The 25,267-nt window shown below is 45.8% G+C and overlaps 1 protein-coding gene across 1 annotated transcript; it reads left to right on the plus strand.

Moving 5' to 3' along the window:
• Window positions 1-15,955: 15,955 nt before the first annotated feature.
• On the plus strand, window positions 15,956-24,803 carry ppp2cab (protein phosphatase 2 catalytic subunit alpha b). Its single transcript, XM_080482620.1, has 7 exons — window positions 15,956-16,310; window positions 22,567-22,776; window positions 22,870-23,043; window positions 23,179-23,268; window positions 23,401-23,562; window positions 23,730-23,848; window positions 23,975-24,803. Exons 1-7 carry the CDS (start codon window positions 16,209-16,211, stop codon window positions 24,045-24,047), a joined length of 930 nt encoding a protein of 309 aa, XP_080338746.1. The 5' UTR covers window positions 15,956-16,208; the 3' UTR covers window positions 24,048-24,803.
• The last annotated feature ends 464 nt before the right edge of the window (window positions 24,804-25,267 follow it).

The raw sequence follows: 25,267 nt of genomic DNA on the forward strand, positions 1-25,267 counted from the left end.
TATTAGGTCATTTTCTCACCTTGTGCTCCCAATAACTGTAAATTCTACATTTTGGACACTTATTGCGAGCATTGGAAGAAAATGGATGAAAATAAATCAGCTTTTGCATTTTCTATTTGAGTAGGTTGACCCTCAACAACCTCAACAAAGTGGGGAGAGATATTGATAGATATAATTTGATTACGATGCTTCAGGATGAAAAATAAATTGTAGTAAGACGAGGAAGGTCTTCTCTCGCTAATTACTGTTAGGAGTTCCAACATTTTCCCACCTGTTCATGCATAGAGCCAAATTAATGCTGACCTTTGACTAACTTTACTTTCTCCTCGAGAAATGACCCATTTTGACTTTTTAAATGACATTGAAACTGACCAACATGACCTGAGTCGGTATGTGGAGTCACACATTGTGATGAAGTTCCTGTCCCACTGCAGCGCCTCGCTGAAGTCCCACTCAAAGCTCCAGCAAATATCTTTGGCTGTTTAATCACGCGTGATCGTTCATTTTGCTGTTTTCCCTGAGAGAGTCCAGACTGCAGCTATCAATAGACCCAAAGCCCTGCGAGCCGCCTCAATATTGTGGGAATGTAGGTCAGACTTTGACAAAAGGGGCCTGGCCGCAGCTCCCCCAAGAGCGAGGAATGAAAAGCATGTTTCTTTATGAAATGTGAGACACATTTACATCATGTGTTGCTATGCGGCCTCTGCAGGGAGAAAACAGGTTGACGTGTGGGATTTTTTTCAGAATACAAACAACATGTGATTAGCTTTGAGCTCATAAAAGGGTGTTAATAAGCTTACAATTAATTTGTATTTCAAGCTCTTTTTATTTTACAGGTAGAGTCTGTTTTGTTTTTTTTATTACTTGTCTCACTTCTTTGTGGATGGAAAAGTGACCTCATGAGTGTGTGTGTGTGTGTGTGTTTATCAGAGTCTGGACAAAAGCCTGAATTTAGCCAAAATAGGCAGGAAGAGAGTGTCACCCTTTCTGAGCTCAGGTGCTTTTTATAGAAAGGACAAAGAAATGCTGCTTTGCTCTCTCTCAGGGAGAACACGCAGGAGCAGGATCAATGATCTTTCTACTTTAACTGTCCTTTGTTAATCAACAGACTGTGAAAAAGAAAATGTTTTTCAGAAATTGACTCTTGTGTTTTTACACTGGGTTGGTAGACTGGTGCAGTAATAATAAGACAAACCAAGGATGGACAGTTAAACAGTATGTGACAAGACAAGAAATAAAAAAAAACTATTTAAAAGTTGTACGTAAATTGAGAGAAAAAGCAGGATTAAAAACACCTGAGAAGAGAAATTCACAAGAAAGAATGTGAACGTGAGAAGAAAACTGGTAACACTGAACTGAACAAGACAAAAAAAAGAAATACAATTTCAAAACATATGTATTAAGTAACAAATCAAATAACATATAACCACTGTGGATAAAAAGCAGTGGAAAGCTCATTTGCTTGTGTTTACTGCTTAGTTCAGCCTACTTTATAAATGAATGTATTAGATTATACCATTATGCTTCCATTCGAGCTGTTTGTGATCTTCTTTTTTTCCCCTCCAGATACCGTATAATATTTCTTTGGAAATGAGCTGCGCTTCAATATGTGTTTCCCTGTCTTCCTCTTCCTCGTGTTCCGTGAATGGAGCTGTCCTCTTCACCTCATGCACCACTCTAATGATCCATTAGTCTCCGCAGAAACCTGCTGGTGGCGACTGGAAGACTCTCGTCTGAGTGTTAGGGTGGGGCCTCGTCGGAGCCATCAGCAAGAGCCATCAGCACTAATGAGGAGCAAAGCTTAGAGATGGTACAAGCTAATTGTCTCATTAGAGCCTCCATGTCTCTTTACATCTGCATCGCTGATGGGGGCGATTAAATTACACAGCCGACTGGGTGAACGTTTGGATAGTTGGTCACGTCTGTGCACCGTAGGAGCGTCACGGTGCAATTTTAGGATGTGTGAAGGGCAATCGCGCTTTTTGTGGCCATGATGAGTTTCGAGATTATTAAATGAACTCTAACTGTGCAAAATTAAACGGGATGAATTCGTGAGGTGGTGTCAGAGTTTTTGACCTTCACTTATATCAAGCCCTTGAGATCAACATTTTCCTGATCCTCCAGTAAATAAACTGCAATCTACTCATGATGGTGCTTGTTTCTACTGAGGCCAGTTGCTTCGGTTTTAGGAACATTTGCTCCAGTTATAAAAAATTTTAAAAAATGATGTCCACATAATTGTTTTCAATCAGGTGGCGCTAAAGGACAAGCATGAGTTGTTTGTTGCATTATTTACATAGTAGGAGATAGCATTGTAACATTACTCCTACTACTCATCCTGTTAATGTGATCTTTGCACCATGTGTACATGCTGACCCACAGCCTCATTGAGGTACTATTGGAGCTACAAATGCAAATTATTTAAACCAGTTTCCTATATATTTTTTTTTAAAACTAACTTGACTTGACTTATCCACTGATAGATATTCCCTCTGTCTGACTTCTCCCTCCACCTCGCTCTAGTCCTTCATGCAGCATCTCTGGTTGTGAGCTGGAAATGTGTGGTCTGTGCTTTCTTTCTCCATCAGTTCTGCAGTGTGAGGATCAACTTTCTGTCTGATGTCAACCTAGTTCTTCCTCTCTGTCTGATCCCTTTCTCTCTCAGTGTGGCTTCAAATCAAACCAGCACAATCAGAAAGCAACAACCTCTTAGTATGAATCTGTTGGAGGTTTATTCCTTGTCAAACACAAGACTGAGGGCTCTCTATCTGAGACAAGACCAGGACTACTGCTTTCTTTTTGTTCATGTTAGTCATCACAAATGTGGTTGGGATTCGGAGATACATAGTAAAAAGCTCTTTTTGCCCGCCAATCAATAAAGTATATAAAAGTTACATGACGGTAAACACGTGTAGCATTCATATATGTCATGATATAGTAGATCTAAAATGAGAGTAATCTGAGTATTTGTTATGTGTTATTTTCACTAATGGCTCCGGTGCTGGTTCACTCTTGATGCGCCAACTAAACCAGCAACAAACAGGAATCTTAAATTACAGCTCACTGCCTGGATGGTGTGTGTTTATGCCCATGAAAACTGTCAATCAACAGCACTGATATGATATGATATATTACAAATAAATGTATGTTATCATGTTGGTCCTTACTTTGTTCCCACCATATTAGAAAATAAAAACAGCTGAAGTTCCTCTTTGTGGACAGCAGATGGTGCTCAGGGTCTCATATGGGGGCAGGACCCTGCTGTTGTCATGGTTTCAGGTATCCCGGAGACAATACTGGATGCTAATTGGTAGACAAGAGAAGGAGTGTGTGTGTGTGTGTGTGTGTGTGTGTGTGTGTGTGTGTGTGTGTGTGTGTGTGTGTGTGTGTGTGTGTGTGTGTGTGTGTGTGTGTGTGTGTGTGTTAGAAGCTGCTGCTTCCCCTCCTTTTCTTTTTGGTCTGTATCTCTATCTTTAGGTGGAACATTTACTCAAAAAGACTTATAAGATCATGGATGACTGAGTGGGAGAAACTCTCAACATCGCAACTAAAAATACCAACCTGTTCTTTTCTTTCTAGTCTGGAGCATATATTCTGGTGCAACACCATTTCTTTGCTTTCTTCTGATTCCTTCATTTTCTATAAATGTGGGAATGTGATTAAGTGAAGCTCATCATCAGTAACTGCTTGTTCTGGTAAATGTGTGATAATAAATATGCATATGCATAACCCCCTATATTCATGCCCGCAATAAAAATCATGAGCTATTTTGTACGTATGCGTGATAGCTTATGCATACAGGATTCTCAATGTGTGCATTCATCTCTTTCAATCAGCAGTTTTTCATGCTGTGGTTAATATCACATGACTTCACAATGCACCACTGATGTAATGCTGCCTGATAAGCCGCTGTTATACAACCAAAGGCTGGTTTTCATTACAAGGATGCGCCGTGTCCCCTGCCTCACCCTCTTCCGGGGTTTGACTGGCTCCTCTCTCCTCCTCTCTGATAATGCAGGCAGTATTATCGCCTAACTTTTTCCGAAGCATCCCATTTGTCATGATCTTCTCCTCTGCCACAACACGCACGCACAAAACACATATCTCAGATAGTGTTGTTTACAAGGTTCAACCATTCCTCTCTGATAGCTTGGCATACGCCTCAAAACACGTGTTCTGCATCTGCTCGTAGAATTAAAAGGGGCTTTAATCCCGACCACCTTGGCACACATGCAGAATACAAATTTAGGTTTTGAACAGCAACAGCAGCAGCCACAACAGGTACTGGCTTTTATATTCAACTGGGAACAACAACTGTCTCCAGCACCCACCGATAATATACGATGGTTTGATTGGTGGTGATGAAAGAGTCATGTATCATTGTTTATCCTTCATGGCATGTTCAAGCTCATCAGGGCTCCAGCCTGCCTGCGTTTCCGTCTCTTCTCTCTTCGTGCAACGATGGCCAACCGTCATTGCCTCTATATCGAGAAACAAACCGCTGGGACGCCCTGTTGTTATCAGAGACGTCCATGTGGTTGAAGAGAAGGATAACCAGCAAAATAATCCACCTGTTAAAATGTAATCTCCTTTGAGTCAGTTTTGTTTACATTTTCCACAGTGACAGCTGCTGTTCCGTTGCGAAGTGTTACATGATTGTGTTACTCACACACGTAAATAAAGAAGAGCTGGCAGACATTAACCTGCATGAGTCAGAAACCAGAAGAGGTGGGAAAACCCACAATATTTTCTGTATTGTAAAACATATTTTATGTATATTATTAGGATGTTATTACCTTCACCAACGAAGTTGGCCGAGAAGGTTATGTGTTCGTCTGTGTGTGTTTATATATTTATTGGTTTGCATGTATAACCTGGTTCTGCAAACAAATTCGGCGTTGGTGAAGGTATGCGCTCTACTGTTTCCATCCATCCATCTGTTCCATCTGTGCTGTCTAAGTGTATTTATCTATGTATTTATGTATTTCACCAACGTTTTGCAAAAACTCTTAACCCAAATTGCATGAAAGTTTCATGGATGATTTGTCACCATCCAAGGACCAATCCATTAGCTCCTGGGAGTGAACAGATCCTGGGAAGGTAAGATATTCACTCCAGTGTAGACACGGTGATAACTGGTGATAGGTCACTGGTTAACTTATCACAAATATGCAGCGAATTACTGTGTTTCTTCATTACATTTCATTACACTCTTGTTTTCGCACTGGCAGCTAAACTTGCATTAAAACAATAAACAATAAAACAATGCATTTGTCTGGGGTTTTTCCCGCCGTTACATTTCAAAATGTTTTTTTTTTTTTTTTTAAATATGTAAACTTGTGACTGATGTAGGAAGGATGCAAATGTGAATTTCTGTTTGTTTTCAATAAAATAACATCAAATTGAAATTTTACGACATCACCCTTTCATCCACTAACTTGTGCAGATAGATCATAACAGTAATTACTAAGAAAATTAACAATGTTATCAGCCACAGTTGTAATTGTGAATAATAACTGCTCTGGGCTCCAGGTAATCAGTATTCTGCACACTTTACATGCGTGTCAGCAGGGGAGCCTCCCATCGTGCCTGCTGTTTAATCGTCTCCACAAAGGAACCAACAGGTTTCAATCAAGATACAGTGATTGTTATTTCAGGTGATACTCGTGCATGTTCCTGTGCGTCAGGCGGCGGCTCTAAAAGGAAGGGAGGATTCATTCTTTGATCGTTGTTAATTTTAGATGTTTGGAGTCTTTTTGTGGCAGAAAATAATAAAATAGAAAGGCCAAAAGAGCAAGGAAATGTTTTGTTTTAACACAATTAAGCACACACAAAAGCTAATGTATACTTTTTCTTATTTATAATGCAACATCTTTGACATCTGTCAGCCTTTATCTAAAGCATTTTGACGGGTCTCTGGCACAATTCTCACATCTCCCTCTGAGTTGTAGTGCCCTGGTGCAGACACAAAGAAGTAGGTCAGACCACAACAAAGAGGTGCCTGTCAGAGCTGGAACCAAACAGAGCTAAAGGCAAGAAATACGATGGAAGAACAATAACTTGAGACGGAGATGCTGTGAGTTGATTGTTCCAGATGAATGTGTCTTTAAACGTTCACATGGCAGCATGTTCCAGCTCAACGCAAACAGTTGATGCTTCCTTCTCGAGAGGGATTAATCACAGGCCATTGTGAAATGGATGACGAATGAAAGCCGAACGAATGGACTAACGAGCCAGGATAACAAAAGACTGTACTTGAAGTATTTCCTTGTTCTTGCAATACAAAACAAAATACTGAATGTACTCATTACAAGTAATGATCGATTGTGAGAAAGTCATCAAATTGGAGAGCTTGTAAATAGAGTGGTGAACACCACTGGCTCAGGATCATTAACTGGGTTAGATTCTGCTGTTGAGTTTGCATGTTCTTCTCATCAACCCCCCCCCCCCCCCCCCCCCCCCCCCCCCCAGAACCATATTTATCCTGCCTCCAGATCATTAAGGCAGAATCCTCTTTCTTCAAAGAACACACTATGCCTGCTTCATTCCTCCGGCCTTTGGCTGTATGTTTTCTGCTTGAAATGTGCAATCCAGGCTACGGGAAATGACTGTGTCAGTATTTAAACTTTTCTCTGAGGCAAGTCACACTTTGGGACTGGAGTAATCGTCCTGAAATAGGAAAAATAAAGAGAAACTGCTGACAAAAAAGGTTTTTTGTGCTCTCCAAAGCAGTGTTGAATATTCCACAACGACACTCCCCAAAGAGCATCCTTTTGAAATAATTTCAACTACTACATTCACAAAAAAAAAAAAAATCTAATTAAAAAAGCCTGAAAAAGAGTTTGGATAGGAGTATATATAACATCAATAATGAAAGGAATTCGACATGATGTGTCTTTGTAAAGCGTTGAGCCATAACAGCTTTTGGTCTTTTGATGATGGTGGCAAAGAGCAATCGATTCAGCATCATTTACATACCATTCAATGACCCTTAGTGCCCCGCGGATGGAGTTATTTTAATCTTGGAACACACCACTCACATCAGGATATAAACGTATCATCGCAGGATAAGGGCGATCACTCACAGCAGCTTTGCATTGATTCGCAGTGACCTCTCGCCACGGAGGGAAAGCCAAGGTGAAGCCCAACCATGCAAGCAGAATATCCCCCACAGCAGGACAGAGTCACCGGATCCCGCTCGTTGTTGGAGTCAAACATTCAAGCCGGTAATGCTCTCTGTGTGCACAGTGCACATGCCCATGTGTTGATCACTTTATTCCATGTGTTTGTAGACTGGTGCCTGTGGTTTTTGCACCTCCGATGTGGTTTGGTCATTGTAATGAGGGAGTTTATATCCTGATCGCTCCTTGTGTTGCCCAAGGAAGGTTTTCTAACAATGCACGAGCAAAATGGTACATGAAATCCGCATTGTTCTACATAATTGTTCTGACATTTAGAACATGCAGATGCAGTTGTCCCACTTTCCTCTGAGCACTGTTGTGTAAGGGTTTTGTATCTGAACCTTGTAATGATGCATTCTCACGTTTTCATCCTGCATGTTGATACGAAGTCAGAAGTATCTGTGCCACGGCAATATTTCTTCAAAGGTCACCAGAAAGGTCATTGCTTAATTCCACCGGGAGGAATTATTCGCACGTCTATGTGGAAGAATCTGCATTCACTAATGTTGACTCATGCGATTCAAGTTTTTTTTTTTTTTTTTTAAATCTTTGTTATCTATCTGCAGCTCATAGCGGAAAACTTCCTTCCAAAAAAGTTAGACCCCACATCAATTTCCACAAGGGGAAAATGTGTTTTACCAGTAAAATCTTTTTTTTTTTTAAATAAAAACACACATCTTCCTTTTTGGTCTGGACTGCCTTCGCTCTTGTGCTCCGGTTGTGCCTGCTCCTCCCAGAGCCACTCATCCTCACTACAATCCAAAGCAGCTAAGACACAATATTTCAGGAGTTTGAACAATTGAATATGAAAAATGTCCACACCTGTAACTGCCTTGTCTTCCCCACAGGGATCACCAAGTCATGTTTCATTGTACGGATCAGACACTTGACTGGCTCACTCAGGAGTTCACGTTCAACAGCATGTTCCTCTTGTTTCTGAGGTTATGTTGAACTCAGGATAGCACCAGGAGCTGGATATTCCCCCTGAATATAAGACGACCAAACATTTTGAGACTTATTTCATGGTTAAAAGGTTGGAATACATTTAGATCAATACTATAACTTGAAGACAAACTGAAAACACTCAGAAACTCTTTACTGCCACGTAATGCCATAAAATGACATTACTTCAAGTTCGCATAACGGACTGCAAAGTGGTAAGTTGTAGTATTGTATATACTGGTATAAAGTAATATATTAATTAACAGGGCAAATTTTGTCATGAGTGAGTTTTGTTGTTGTTGTTGTTAACAACATTTTGGTATTTTTATGACCTTTAGATTTGGTTTGACAATAACGTAACATAGTGTGGCGAGCCGAGAAGAAGAAGGACGATTCAGGCTTCCTTCCGCACGCTGTACAGACAGGCGCTTTTATTGTGAAAAATCAGAACGAACACATTTGAAGAAAACGGACCAGAGCACATCAAACACAGTACAACTCTCGTACTTGGTGCTACAATAACGATAAATTAAATTGGGTCAACTGATAAAACAGTAAAAGCATGACAACACAAACACCAACACTACAGCCAAAACTAATTAGAACAACATTAATTGAAGTTTAAAGCCCATATTCCCCAAACACCCAAGATGCATTGCTGCATACACAGCGATCAGCTCCCTGATCGCTACACAGCCCCCACCTGAGGGGTCAGTCGTCCTCGGCGACCCCATCACCCAGGACAAAGTCTCTCAAGCGTCCAGGCCGCCTCCGCTGGCGATCAGGCCGTCCAGAGCAGCCAGCAGCCGGACCTGGCGGAGTGTCAGTCTGGTTGGAGCCTGGGGGGTTGCCATCACCCCCTCCGACAACTGCTGGTGGAGCAAGGGGGCGATATGGTGAAAGTCTGTCCTGGTGCAGCACCACAATGCGGCGTTTACCAGGCATCCGCACCCGATACACCACTTCAGACAGACGGCCCACCACCTCGCCAGGCCCCTGCCAGTGGCTGCAAAGCTTGGGGGAGATCCCCTTTTTGCGGACAGGGCAGTATATCCACAACAGGTCCCCTGGCCCAAAAGCTTGTCCTCTGCACCGGGTGTCGTATGCCCTCTTCTGCCGAACGTTGGAATTAGCTTGGGCCTGACGGGTGTAGTCATGCACAACCTGCAGTCGCTCTTTCAGTCTGCGGAGGTAATCCATCTCCTTTCCTCCGGCAATCTCCGGTTCTGGCGGAGCACCAAACACCAACTCCACCGGTGTCCGGAGCTCTCTCCCAAACATGAGAGCTGCAGGTGTGCATTGGCTGGACTCCTGCACAGCCGATCGGTAGGACCACAGAACCAGTGGAAGGTGGCGGTCCCAGTCCCTCTGATGCTGGCTGGTGAGGATGGCAAGCTGGGTAGCCAGAGTGCGATTGAATCGCTCCACCAAACCATCACTCTGAGGATGAAGGGGGGTTGTCCTCGTCTTACTCACCCCCAACCGGCGGCAGATCTCACCAAAGACCTGGGATTCAAAGTTCCGCCCTTGGTCGCTATGGAGCTCCTCAGGAACCCCGAAACGGGCGAACATCTCCTCCACCAACCTCTCTGCTGTGGTAGCGGCGGTCTGATCTGGGACTGCATAGGCCTCTGGCCACTTTGTGAAGTAGTCCATAGCCACCAGCACATAGCGGTTGCCAGAGTCTGTGATCGGGAAGGGCCCGAGGATGTCCACCCCTATCCTCTCCATCGGGGCCCCCACCAGATACTGCTGCAGAGGAGCGTGGGAGCGCTGAGTTGGACCCTTCTGGGCGGTGCAGCTGTCGCAGCAGTGCACATGCAACTCCACATCTTGCCGACAGCCAGGCCAGTAGAAGCGTCCCCGCAGGCGACGAAGGGTCTTCGCAACCCCGTAGTGCCCCGCCCCTGCTGAGCCATGGACAACCTGTAGGACTTGGGGACGCAGAGCATGGGGCACCAGCAGCTGCAAGAGGTCACTCCCTCGTCCGGGCGCCAGCCACCTACGGTACATCACCCCATCACGGGCCTCCAGATTGCCCCACTGGGAATGAAAGGCCTTGACCTCAGGTCCCAGGGCCGACACCTCAGCCCACTTAGGGCGCTGCCCCGCGTCCATCCAGCCTCTCACCACTGACAGGGTTATGTCAGCCTCTTGCTGCTGCTTCAGTTGCTCAGTGGTGAGGGGGAGCCATCCCTCAGTGTCGTAAGTCGGGCAGGCGGCCGCCACCTGCTCTGTCTCCTGACTCCGCTCTTCTTGTCGCCAGCAGTAGCGACACTCCTCTGCCTCACACGGACGACGTGAGAGGGCATCGGCATTGCAATGAAGCCGCCCTGCCCGATGCTGGATCTCAAAGTCGTACCCTTGAAGAGCCTCCAACCAGCGAGCCACCTGGCCTTCAGGGTTCTTGAAGTTCAGGAGCCAGGTCAGTGAGGCGTGGTCGGTGCGGAGGAGGAAGCGACTCCCATGCAGGTATGGCCGGAACTGCCGGAGGGCCAGGATAACCGCCAACAGCTCACGGCGGGTGACGCAGTAGTTCCTCTCTGCTCTGCTTAAACCTCGACTGAAGTAGGCCACCACATGTTCCCCATCTTTTCCTTGCTGTGAGAGGACGGCACCAACGCCCACGTTGCTGGCATCGGTGTCCACGATGAAGGGCTGTTGCGGATTGGGGTACGCCAGGACAGGGGCTTCAGTGAGGGCTGTCTTGAGCTGAGCATAGGCCGCCGCACAGTTGTCGTCCCAGTTGAATGGTTTACCCTTGTCAGTGAGGCGATGCAGTGGACTGGCGGTGGTGGCGAAGCCACGGACGAAGCGCCGGTAGTAGGAAGCCAGTCCCAGGAAGCTCCGCAGTTCACTGACGTTTGCAGGGGTTGGCCAATCTCGAACTGCAGCCACCTTTGCCGGGTTAGTAGCAACACCCTGAGCACTGACGACATGGCCCAGGAACTCCGTCTCCCTGGACAGTAGGCGACACTTGGCAGGGTTCAGCCGCAGCCCTGCTCGACGGATGGCTGCAAAAACCTCACTCAGATTGGACAGAGCCCTGTCAAAGTTATTGGCGTGCACCAACAGGTCGTCAAGATACACCACGCAGTGGCTCCGGGGAACGTTGGCCAGCACCCTCTCCATCAGTCGCTCGAACGTAGCTGGGGCATTGCAGAGTCCGAATGGCATGACCCGGAACTGCCACAGTCCCTGGCCAAGGGTAAAAGCGGTCTTTGGTCTTGCCTCGGGGGCCAGCTCCACCTGCCAGTAGCCACTGCGGAGGTCAAGGGAGCTGAACCAGCTGGACCCAGCAATGTGGTCTAGGGCGTCATCGATGCGTGGGAGAGGGTAAGAGTCTTTCCTGGTGACTGCATTGAGGCGACGGTAATCCACACAAAACCGCCAGGTGGCATTTTTCTTCTTCACCAAAACGACTGGGGCGGCCCATGGGCTGTCTGAGGGCTCAATCACCCCAGCTGCGAGCATCTCGTGGATCTTTTCCTCTGCCGCCTGCCACTTGGAGAGGGCCAGCCGATGGGGGCGTAGACGAATTGGTTGGGCATTCCCAGTGTCAATGGTGTGCTGGACTAGGGAAGTCTGCTTACAGTCCTCATCTCTGGCAGCAAAAATGTCCCTGTAGTCATCGAGGAGGCATTTCAACTTGTGGCACTGCTGAGAGTCGAGACCGCTGCTACTGCTGCGCTGCCAGAGTTGATGTATAGCTTCAGCTGTCTCAGCAGATGGAATGACTGTTAGCCCTATGGGTGGTGCTCCAACAGATTGTGGTGGTGTGTTGCTAGTGTTGGGTGTTGGCACCTGCTCCGCTGCGGCTGCTCGACGGTGCTCTCTCCCCTGGTTCTTTCCTTCCCGACCAGACTGGAGCCTTACTATCTCATCACGGAGGGTGACAGTCTTACTCACCACATCAATTTGAGCTCCCCAACGGCTCAGCAGGTCTAGCCCGATGATACATGGGTCCTGGATATTGGCAAGCCAGAATTCGTGCACCACCTCCTGGTCTCCCGCTCGGACTGTCAGCAGCCTCTTCCCCTCCATTCCAACCTTTTCCCCAGTCACTGTCATCAGTTGCGTATCAGTTGGAGCCCACGCCATGGAAGGGGTGCCTGTGGTGTCAGGGAGAGTACCCGGTCGTACTAAGGAGATTGTGGATCCTGTGTCTACCAGAGCACGGCAGTGATGACTATCAAGTTGGCAATTCAGATAGAGTCCTTTAGAGTGGCCGCAACGGCCCACCAACGTGCATCTGCCTTGGAGGGGGAGTGGAGGTTGGAGTGGCGGTCCCCTCATTGAGCCACTCCTCTGTCGTTTCCCTCTGTCTTGATAATCGGGGCAGGAGCTGGGCAGTTGCGTGCCATGTGACCAGGCTCATCACACCGGTAGCAGCGGCCAGGTGAACGGGATGGTTTGCTGAAGCGCGCCGGCCTCTCCTGGGATGACAGCACTTGGCGTGGCGTGGCTTGGCGGGTCTCTTCAGCCTCCTCTTCCTCACCGTAGTCAGCCATTCTGACAAGTGGTCGTGGAGCAGGGGCCATTTGCCGCATTGGCTGAGAAGAGAGCACTACTTCAGCCCGTTCAGCTTCATACAGCGCCTCGGAGAGGGATTGAGGCAAGGCTAGGCGGACATGTTGCCGCAGCCTCTCAGGCGCGAGGCCCCGTAGGAAGGCGTGAAGGGCGAGCTCTTCTTGGGCAGCAGCGTCAAAATGTGGGTAGCCTTGCTGGGCATATAACTGTACATCTGCTGCAAAGGTACCCAAGTTCTCCCCCTCCTTCCGACGCCGATCAGCTAACTGCTCCCTACTGTGGTCGGTGAATCGCCGTAGTCCAAACCGCCTCTGCAGTGCTGTAGTCAGGCTGGAAAGGTCTCGCTGTTCTGCTGGAGCAAGGTCAAGAAGCACTTGCACCGCCTTCCCCTCTAATGCAAGGGCCAGATGTGTGGCAGTAACCTCATCACTCCAGCCGCTGTGCTGTGCTGCTAGTTGGACTTGGGCTAGGTATGGTGTTAATGGCGTTGCGCCATTGTATTTAGGCAGTTTGACTGGCAATCTGGGCATCATCATTGGTTGTGGGTTTGACAAAACCATCAGTGGCAAAGAGTTATCTGAGGCAGCAGCAGGAACGCTCTCTGATGAACTGTGGCCGACAGCTCCAACGGCATCTGCTGTATTAATCCACTCGGCATCCAGGGGGCGATGAAGCCGCGGTGCACTGGAGCCGTCTGCTGCAGTACCTCTCCCGGCCTCCAGGGGGCGATGAAGCCGCGGTGCACTGGAGCCATCTGCTGCAGTACCTCTCCCGGCCTCCAGGGGGCGATGAAGCCGCGGTGCACTGGAGCCGTCTGCTGCAGTACCCCTCCCGGCCTCCAGGGGGCAATGAAGCCGCGGTGCACTGGAGCCGTCTGCTGTAGTACCCCTCCCGGCCTCCAGGGGGCGATGAGGTTGTGGCGAGCTGAGGCCGTCTTGCCGATCACCGGCCTCCAGGGGACGTCGAGGTCTCGACGCTTCGCTCCCCTCTCCGCTGGGCTCTTTCGTCTGTTTCATCATCTCCCGTAGGGAAGCCATGCATTCTTCGACAGCTCGCTCGAGTTCGTGGACCTCCATCTCCAGTCTTCTGACGGAAGATCCCACTTCTGACACCAATGTGGCGAGCCGAGAAGAAGAAGGACGATTCAGGCTTCCTTCCGCACGCTGTACAGACAGGCGCTTTTATTGTGAAAAATCAGAACGAACACATTTGAAGAAAACGGACCAGAGCACATCAAACACAGTACAACTCTCGTACTTGGTGCTACAATAACAATAAATTAAATTGGGTCAACTGATAAAACAGTAAAAGCATGACAACACAAACACCAACACTACAGCCAAAACTAATTAGAACAACATTAATTGAAGTTTAAAGCCCATATTCCCCAAACACCCAAGATGCATTGCTGCATACACAGCGATCAGCTCCCTGATCGCTACAATAGCTATACTCTCTTTGTTTCGATACAACATTTGAACCTGTGAATAGAGGTTATGAGCGGTTTTACATGAGGATCCTGACTGCCTGGGATTTCGTTTGCTTTTTGAGAGCAACATGTAAAACAGTGACATCATAGTTACACCTCAAATCATCACATCACATGCTTCCAGAGGAAGGCGATGATGTATTCTCTCTCCTGTGTCGGTAACTTCTCTGTTAAACGTTGAGCCAATAACGCCGCAGAGGAAGCAGAGCAGGGGACCAATGGCAAAGCTGCCGTCACCGGTCTCCGGTTGCTATTTGTGTCGAGCTGCGCTCTGTCGTGAAGTCAAGCTGGATACAATCCACCACCGGAAGGCGGAAAAAGAGACTGAAGAGAAACACGCGACTTTGAGCTGTTAAACATTTCCAACCTGGTACGGTAAAAAGCTTGAGATCAGCCAAGAGAATCATACAGCAGTGACCTATAAATACACATTTCAGAACCTAAATTACATTTAAGTGAAGATCTTTCATTAGAATATAAAAAAAACTCCAGATTGTTTTGTTTTTTAGTTCAGGGTGGGCTGTGTGAAGTTTGCATGTGCTTGAGGTGCTCTCGTTTACGTCCACAGTATAAAAACATGAATGTGAGGTTATTTCATGACTCTGTTTGTCTGTCTGCCCTAAGATGGGCTGGCAGCCTGTCCAGTCTATACCCTGTATTCGCCCATACTACAATCACGGATGTCTCAAAATGTGGGCTCTCGTTGTTAAAAGCAAATAAAAGCAGGACAATTGAGAAAAATGTTTCGTCAAAAGTTCTTTAGTCACTATACATTCTTTTAAATTGGACACGTTTTTGGAAGTCAATGTCTTTTAAGCGTAGTACCATGTATGTCAGCTATTTAAGTCCAGTGTTACAAAGGCAATATAGGCTATTTCATTGTATTCTATTCCAGAAAACAGACCAATATTTCTAATAAATGTGCAACTCAGACTGTATTCGAAGAAGTTACAGTGCTATCCTGTTTTAGTGTTGTCTTAATCCTTTGTTTAGGCTACTTTTCAATAATGTGATTACCTGTTTTCCAAAGCATGACTCCTGTATCTCAAGACCTGACTAAAGCGAGGGACATTCTTGCTACCAGGCGAGAGTGCTATTTTCATGAATGGCATCCCATTCTGAGGTAGTTCCCGCATGATCCCCCACCTACACTTATCTCGCCTGAGGGTTCCTGCTTTCTGCATTCACTCGATTTTTAGTGGGAAGTGTCTCGGTGCTAGGGCACATTTGATGTATATACAAGGCCGTGGGATCCATCCACAGCATCTCTACATTTGGTGCAGTGATGTCAGGGAATTGAGGTTTTCTTCACACAAGCTCAATTTTATTTCTACAGTGCCAAATACAACGCAGTCGTCTCACGGCATTTTTACAAAGAAAAAGCAACAACAATTTCGCATGGGCAAGCATAGGTGTTGGTGGATACTTTCTACTGTTCTGATTGGGGTTAGGGGGTAGAAACAAAGAAAAATGAATAGAAGTGACAGATGGTAGGGAGGGAGCTTCAAGCCCTGGTTTGGGTAGGGGTAGGTATTGTTTGCGAGGGATTCATACCCTGGAGGTCGGGATTGAAACTATGAATATGATAGGTTAGATGCAGATAAAGAGATTCTTCCATATGGATAAACAAATCATATTTTCTTTCTTTAAATGGTTTGTTAAAAATAGTATGTATACGGCACATGTCAACAGCCTCATGTGACGTTTAGCTCTGTTGTATTCATCCATGACAGTTTTTTTTTTCTGATCGTATCTGACAGTCCTGCTTTCATTTTGAAGGTGGCAGCCGGAAGCGGTGTGTTGCTGTTGGGTTACTTGACTCGGGACTAGTTTCCAGGGTGGATCGCCACACTGACTCCTCTCCCTCCCTTCAGATTGAATTCAGTCAAATAGTGATCCGGCAGCTGGCGGCACATGCGTCTTGCAACAAGCCGACAACTCCTGTCTGCGGCGGCTCTTTAGTGACGGACGACTGAAGGAGACGTTTGAGGGCTGAGATCTGCCTCATCATCGGGATCAGCGCGAGGTAACGACAGAAACCCGGCGACGGAAGAAAACCCGCAGACATGGACGAAAAGGCGTTCACGAAAGAAATCGACCAGTGGATCGAGCAGCTGAACGAGTGCAAGCAGCTGTCCGAGGGCCAAGTGAAGACTTTGTGTGAAAAGGTGAGTTATTTTATAAAAATCCCCCCCCTCCCCACTCCCTCCTTCCACCGGCCCTCCCGGCCGCCCGCCGCCTTCCAGACGTTCTTAAAATGGCGTCTTTAGTGTACATTTCTCCTCGCCGCGCGGGACTTTGACTCTCCTTCCATGTGTCCTGTCGCCTCTTCCCAAGCAACTCAAGCTTCCATTCGCCAGCAATGTCGCTGAATATTGAGTTACGGGGAACATGTTTAGGATTTGCCGAGGGCAGGGCGGAAGAAACGGCGCGGTGAATTCAAGTCCCATCGCACATTTCCACTCGCCTCCTCATTCAGCCTGTCAGGGACTGCAGCATCTCCTTTAACCAGCTCGGTCCCACAAAGTCCTCAACACTTCACTGTAGACACCCAACACCTCGCAGTTTATCTTGCTTAGCCCATAAAGTGAATAAGAACGCGAGACTTCCACTACAGACGTGTCCATGTGCTCAAAAGCTCAAAGTTGAACTTGCTTTAAATTTGTCTCTCCAAGGGGTGCCGAACACCAGGCCCATGAGCCAACACTGCAGTAACAGAGCCATAAATCCTACCTTTTAAAAGTACAATGGTATTCAATAACTTTCTTTAGTTTTAGTTCAGTCATTTCAGTTCTTAAAAAGTCATTGTGCTTTACAGTGGGTTGACTGCCATGATAGATATATTTTGAATACAATAGACGAGGCTTGTAGCGACAAAAGAACATCTGTGTGGCCCGAGAAAGCTCGGGATTGAAGTATCACAGGTTCAAATCCCACTGCCGACAGGTTAGGCCCGTGAGCCAGGCCTTCAACCGCTACACGGGCTCTGTAAAGTGGCAGCCCACTGCTTCTAGTGTTGTGTAGTTCAGGTTAACTAAGATGGGCCATATGTATACACGTCATTTGCCCAACTGGAACCTCTCGCTTGTGTACTTCAACCAACACTGTTGCAAACAGCCACCACAAAACACAACATGCTGTTTGACTAAAATGTAAATTAAGCATTAATGATGGCTGCTGTTGTACGGGATCAATTTAGATTGTACATGTGTATCGAATAAGGAGGCTGTTTAGTCTAGGTTGTTCTTCATCTTTTTTTTTTTTTCTTCCTGCATTTCACACAGGTTGTCTTGAGAGCTGCAATTAGTCACCGGTCCCTGACCCTCATCTGGCTTCTCATTGACTTCAAAAGTCAATAAGTGGTGACGCAGCCCTGTTTACATGGCAATAAGATAGTCAATCTTAAACTTAAATATGACTTAATGAGTCAGGGATATGTCATGTGAATAGTGTCAGCACTTCTTTACATGCCGGCGCATGACTTTCTGACTTCTTGCGCCGTCTGGGAATAATGGTGGAATGTTTTCACATGAGGTTCGTCTTCTAAAAAGAGCGACTTAATCCTTCATTATAAACTAATTACTTTGAGTTCACCTCGGTAATGTTTTCCAGAGGATGCCACGGATGTGGTCGCATTTGTATCGTCACTTCACACCGAATACACAAAAGCGTACACATGCTGGCCAGCTGACTGTGCACACTTTCTGTGGTCTGAGCTGCAGCTTAACCTCAATCTCTCAGCATCCCCTGGGCTGACGTCCAGTTCTGCACGTCTGGCCTGAAAACAAAACTTGACCTTCAGTGTTTAGACACTGTCTGCTTATTGGTTCTGGAGTTGGTAGTTTAATCAGTTCAGAACTTGTCTCCCTGCAAGGCTCACGCACGGATTGCCACAAGTCCTGGTTGCTTTATGTCAAGATTCTTTTTCATTCTCCCACTGCTGGAGGAATTGGCGTTTATAGAATTGATTGTGAAACATAACGGCAAGTAACTGTTGGAATCGAATTTGCTGAATACTTGTGGAGGAGGCTTCATTCGTCGAGATGTTTTCATTCTTTAGTGCAGCAGCTCTTTTCCTCTTGGCTCTTAAAAGGACACAGACGAGGCCCAATACCATGTTAGGAGCGCTGAAGGTTAAGGGCGCTCTACTCTCAAGTGACCTGTTAATCCCTACATTTGTTTTTGTTTAGTAAGTATCGGAGCAATGAAGAGGGTTTAAAGCCACTTTTAGGATTCTGTGGCAATTATCTTTATAATTATAGATGATTCGATCTTGTTGCAAGTCGCTCCTGAACAGAGGAATAAAGTTTGTTTGCTTTAAAATGTTGCTGTGGAATAATTAGCAGACTCTGTAAACAGATGTTGGAAATCTATTCAAAGAATACAAAACAAGTCAGAATTGCTCAGAATATTTTGTCCCCACCCCCCATCCTGTGTCCTTCCTTATGTAATAATAAGGATGCCATCAAAGTAGAAAAGTAAAAGAAGAAAAGCTGGTTTCCTTGTTGTTGCATAAACCTCATAAACCAGCATCTACCTGCTTCGACCCATCTGTTCCCCCGTGTTAATACATTCAGCAGAATGCACCGACATAACATCCTCCCCGGGTTAAAAATAACCGAGGATATGATTGATTGCGGGTTGCATCACTCGCCGTATCAAAGCCTTTGCCTGTGGAGCAGATCAGAGAGAGTGACTCAGGGTAACACTGTTCATTGTGACTCACAGAGCGGCCGTCTCTGTTTTGGGATGTATGGGGGAGTCGAGGAGAAATATGTGCTGTGTAACGTCCTCTCGCCTCTCGTTCCTGCTCCCCCAGCTGTATGTGAGGGAAAGCTGGAGGCGCCAGACTTTTAGTCTGAGCACGGCCTTACAAACCCTTTGTGTTTGCCGTTATGTGTTTTTCAAACATGATTTGTGAACTAAATTGAGAGGTCATCTGTTTGATCGTTTAATAGTGTTTAATCTGGTGGTGGTTTAAATAAAGTAACTGTACACAATGTGCCTCCTCCTGGAAATTGTTTTTTATCTTACTGTCAATTACACGGAGCAAACATAATTAAACCACTCACATGTGCATCAGAGAGACTTCTCCTTTTGTTGACCTTTTGTTTTTTCCCCTTGTTAAACTAAATTAATTTTCCAATTTGCTTTTAATTACTTACGTGCTGGTGTTTTCCTTTACTGTCATTTACCAGCAGTGTTTTCTTTTTTTAGCAGCTTTATGAGAAACTTTATACTATTCAAATTAGGCTTATGGAACCGCTTCATGTTATTGTGATTTTTAAAAGTTACTTTTTTAAGACATCAAAGTACTATACTGCAACCATGAAACCAGCAAGACTTCAGAGTTCCTCCCCAACATTAATATTTCATGACATCACCCAAAATGTACCCGTGTGATGTAATATTTTGGTCATGTGGCAACAGTTGCCCTACTTTTTGGAGCCGGCGCCTTCTGCATGACCCTCATTTCTGTTTGAAGCAGTTCAGCGCAGCCAGACGGTCACTTTAACTCAGGCATCCAGTCAGATTGAAAGACGAGTCCTCAAAAGATGGCTGGTTTTGCTGCTGTTGTACATCTGCAGAAGCTCGTTCCGGGATCATTTTGTAGGAATGTTGTCGTATAAACAATGCAATTCAGTTTCCATCACAATTTAATCTTTTTGTAGTGATGCAGTTGAATGTATCCCTGTAAAACTACACATTTGTCACAGTCTTGACACCTTTGGCTGCTGATTGTTGCCGGAATTATTGCGATTTCAGTGAAACTACCATAAACGTCTGGGGGTGAGGTCACCGCTCGTGGTTGTCGTCTTGCTTAATTCGCCCTAAGTCGTCTGCCGCAGAACCTTCAGCTGTGTTTAACTCGGGTTTTAATGGGATTATATTGCGGCAGCCGGGAAAATGCTGACTTCATTTCTTGCCACCCGGCTGAGCAGTTTGTTGACCGTACGGCGTCCGATGTCTCGGGCGGAGCCGTAATCTGGTGCTTCCCTCCTCCCAGCAGCTCGCCTCGGCATTTCTACCGCAGGTGTGGCCCGCTCTTTGGGCGAGGCGCTTGTGTAACCTCTGCCGTCATCCTTTTCATTCACAGCTGTGGTTTCCACGGTACGTTCTGTTACCTGGCAATCCCTCTCTCTCTATGCTTCCTGGCATTTGCTAAATCCAGGCTTAAACTGTGAGTTATGAAAAAGGTATCCAGGTGACAGTAGCAGGAGGTTATTAATCAACCTTTTATGTAATATTTTATGCAAAAAATAATCCGGTGGGTTTTTATTTCCGCCCAGATATTTTGTTACGCCATCATAAAAACCCATCATGTAAGTGGGGGGAAAAGCAGATGAAGTAATTGACTTTTTCTTTTTTTCTTCTAAAGAATGAATCCATTGTAACCAGAACTAAAACAAGCAGCAGCACTGGGAAAATAAAATCCAGTGTTGGCCGAACTGCATTCTGCAGAGATGGAAAGTAACAGTGTGTTTACTTGTGCCATCTCTCATGCATCAGCGAGTATATCGGACATTCACTGGCATGTAAGGTTACACAGACAAAGGTCTTCTTCTGTGCCCTACGCCAACAAAGCAACTTGTGGACAGTGGAACCGAATAACTAATGAGCACTTGCGTGGCCTTTTTTTGATCCATTGTCTCGCCTGTATCGGCAGACTTCCTGGTGTTGTTGTGACACCAAATTAGGATGTGATTTCTAGCTGAACAGTTTGTCTGTGCTTTTGCCCGGATGTCAAAGTACTCGGTGGTACAGTATACCAATGTCAATGTTTTTTTTTTTTGGTTCAACGTCTGAGCAATTCGTCACAGATAACCTCCCCAGACGACTGACCTGGCCCACTTAAAATGCACCTTAAAGGGCTTATTTTGTCTGCTTATGTTTGTTTTCTTTCCTCTGAGTAATTAGGATCAGTAGGAATGGGCAGAGCAAATCTGTCGCTGTTCCACTTTAGTCCAGGCATCAAGAATATTCTCTCGGGCTTAGTGACTGAATTGCTGGTCAATCTGTCATCTGCAGCCCAGTGACTGAAAGGCCTCCTGTCACGTGGTTGCATGGACACGGTCGGAGCGTATATAATATAGGTCAACATTGTGCAGCGTTGCAGGCCTGCCCTGGTCACTCTCGCTCCCATCTGATGATGACCGCTCGGACACAGCTCTGCTCTCTGCATGAAGGACGTCATGTTAATGTGTCACGCACTTTTCTGTACTCGTGGATGAGATGGGTTTCAAAGTTTGTTATCAGAGATTGTCGGTCTCAAAATGTTGCTGCTCTCTTTGATTTTGGCAGAGATTTCCACTTCCTTCATGGCTGGTGGGTCGGGTGGTCCTTCAGCTTTAGAGAAGTTCTCCCCCAGCCTCAGGATTTATTTGTTCTAATGCGTCTTAAAAGAGCTCATCCAGCTGACTGAAACCATGATCAGACATCCCAACCAGCCGAGCAAGACGCAGTCCAGGAATAGGCCTCGTTGTCGGTCTCCAGATTTACTGTTTCTTCCCATTTTTAGTTTTGTACGGATTGCACAGCTGCTGGTGGCAGCTGGAAAATACCTGATTGAGCATTCTTCGTTTCAGCTCACACATGCATTTAAAATAATTCAATAAAAAAGGAAACTGACACTCGACACAGACGTTTAAATGAAGCCCAGCGATGCCTAATATACTTCATCAGCTGACCCCGCTGGATATTTTGAGGGTTTTGTCGGTGGGTGGCTTTGCGCCGAGACAGCAGCAGCTGAGTGTTTCCTCTAAGAGCTTTAGCTGGAGGCAGCATCCTGAGTCATGCACTGCAGCAGACACTTTTCGACCTTTTTCTCCATGAATTCTCAGCACAACCGTATGTCAAACTAAGACATTATTACAATTCTCATTTTACTTGTTGCTTGTCTTGTTGCCACAACGTTTCTGGTTGCAGTCGGATGAAAGACACGATCCGATCCTTCTCTTTTGAAGCGCCACACTAATTGATTTTAGGAAACACTGCAGTGCAGCCAGAGCAGCCTTTCCAAGCTCTGCAAATCGGATATATGGGAGAATAACCGAGAGGGTAGGGGCTCGTCTCTGAAGAGATTCTGGTGATGGTGTTGCAGGCCGTGGTGTAATCGCCGTTGTAGCGTGTTCATGTCGACCTCAACGGAGGCCCATGTGGAAATTGCACAAAGAGGTTGGCAGTTAATTGTCTGTTATTCAAATAATGACGGGGGGCATTGAATGACATAGAAAATGACGGTGTGCAGAGCGCGTGATTACAGGATCATTGTGGTTTTGCCGCACCTGAATGAGCTCAACATTTGCACGAATTCCAGTTCTGTGCACTAAAAGTCTTAATGGAACCTCATCATTTTCCCATACTGTTAGAGCCCTGTTCAGTTCCTTGGTCTCATCTGCAGCTGTGTGTGTTTTTCCTCTCCAGGCCAAGGAGATCCTGACAAAAGAATCGAATGTGCAGGAGGTGAGATGTCCGGTGACCGTGTGCGGCGACGTGCACGGTCAGTTTCACGACCTCATGGAGCTCTTCAAGATCGGCGGCAAATCTCCAGACACAAACTACCTGTTCATGGGAGACTACGTGGACAGAGGGTACTACTCCGTAGAAACCGTCACTTTACTAGTAGCACTTAAGGTTGGTGATCATTTGAAAGCCTCGCACCGTTTTGAGAAGTTGAGAAAGTGACTATTTGCTTGATCTGAAGTCTTTTCTCTGCCTGTGTTCCAGGTACGCTTCCGGGAGCGCATCACAATCCTCCGAGGAAACCACGAGAGCAGACAGATCACACAAGTGTACGGCTTCTACGACGAGTGCCTAAGGAAATATGGAAATGCCAACGTGTGGAAGTACTTCACAGACCTGTTTGATTACCTCCCCCTCACTGCCTTGGTAGACTCTCAGGTGAGAATATACCAGTAGACTCTCTCACCAACGTGAAAATGGAATAGGATGTTTCTTTTTCTCAAAGGAATACAGGAAATATTAGTAGGAATGTGTGAAGGATTCAGAAATGTATTTATTTTCCTCCCCCTGCAGATTTTCTGCCTTCATGGAGGCCTCTCACCATCCATAGATACATTGGACCACATAAGGGCTCTGGACCGTTTACAAGAAGTGCCACATGAGGTAAACATGAACAACTATGGCCGAATGAACTTAATGACCAGTCCCAATAATCAGAGGTGTCTTTATCATTTGCCATCATTAAACTCTTTTGGTTTGAGTAATCTAGAATTAATCTCTTTGTTTCCTTTCAAGGGTCCCATGTGCGACCTGCTCTGGTCGGACCCCGACGATCGCGGTGGCTGGGGGATCTCTCCCAGAGGAGCCGGCTACACTTTTGGACAAGACATTTCTGAGACGTTCAACCACGCCAACCGACTCACACTGGTTTCTCGAGCCCACCAGCTGGTTATGGAGGTTTGTGTCTTTAATGTTCTCAATGGAAATGTGATAACAATAGACCGGCGGTGATTCCTGCTACTCGGTACAATAAAGTGTTTAATCATCATGATCATTTTTAGATTTATATTATATTGTGTCACCCATTTATCGCATTAACAAATAATGCATCTGCTTTCTCTCAGGGCTACAACTGGTGTCATGAGAGGAATGTGGTGACAATATTTAGTGCTCCCAACTACTGCTACCGCTGTGGCAACCAGGCAGCTATCATGGAATTAGACGACACCCTCAAATACTCTTTGTAAGTACTTGGAAAAACAGGACATGTCATTTTGCAGGTCGTTTAAAAGAGTATTTGTTCGGCATTTCTTTCCATGATGGCACAGATTCCTGTGTTAAATTCCTGCTCTCTTCCTTTCTTCTCCAGTTTGCAGTTTGATCCGGCGCCTCGCAGAGGGGAACCTCACGTCACTCGCCGCACCCCAGACTACTTCCTGTAAACTCCGACCCTTGTACAGTCCAGTCCAGAACTGCCATGATACACGACTTTCAACCGATACCAACATAAATGAGTGCAAGGGACAAGGATGGGGGGAGGAGGGGCCCACACAGCAGTGCACATTGTATAACAACACGAGACTTATTTAAGCATTTAGAAGAGGAAAAAAAAACGAAGTCTGTGTCTTATGGATGGACCAAAAAACGGTGTGTGCCATAATCACTACAATATTCATTGCTGAGGACCTTGTATTGAAAATCTGCCCCTCTTATATGAAACGACAGTGATGTTTAAGTTGCTTTTGGTTTGCCTGTGTAGCTGGACTGGCGGCACCGAGGTCCAAGACGAGGACACGGCCGAGTCCCACATGCCATGGCTTATATAGTGATCACAACACCATGATCTGTTTGCACTTTTGTAAATTTAAAGTAATGTAACATATGTCAAAATTTAAAAAGGATTTCACACTACAGATGTTTTTTCTTTTTGTATTTTTTTTTTCCTTTTTTGATTTAAAACAAAAATATATATATATATATAAAATAAAAAGAACAAAACTCCCATCCGGCAGGTTTTACACTAAGTTTCTTTGTCCTGTGTGACTTAAGGAAAACCCACCTGAGGCAGTTGACCGTGCTCGGTGTTTATGATTGACTGATGGTGGAGTGTTCATCCACATCAACCCACTGACTCTCCCTGAACTACGATCTGTATTAACCAAACAATTTAATAAAGACGAAGGAGGCTTCTTGATGTGAATGTGCTGGTTTGCTTCTTTATTTCTTGTTCCGTACAGCTTTGAATTGATTATGATCACTAATTTTGATAAGGTGATCTGAATTCTTGTCTGGCAAATAGTGAACAGCTTGAGCAGGCAGTGAAAATGTAATAGTTTGTATTTCTTTCCAGAGGACCGGGAGAACCACAGTGGGTGGGATTCTTTAAAGAGCTCTGATGGGAAACAGTCGCCTGCTTATGTTCTCTGCCTCCTTGTGATGAAATCTTCTATTAATACAGTGGTCACCCCCATTATTACACAACTCGACAAGGTTTCTATGAATTCGGAATTGAGCTACAAGACACTGATCTCATGAGGATTAATTTAGAAGTCATTTAGAAAATTGAAATGTTTACACCACACACAACTGTGGGTTTGTTGTGTGTGTATCTATATATATATATATATATATATAGTTTTAGTCTCATTCCGAAGTACATTCC

This window comes from Lipophrys pholis (assembly GCF_963383615.2).
Source record: "Lipophrys pholis genome assembly, chromosome: 16".
Classification (NCBI taxonomy): Eukaryota; Metazoa; Chordata; class Actinopteri; order Blenniiformes; family Blenniidae; genus Lipophrys; species Lipophrys pholis.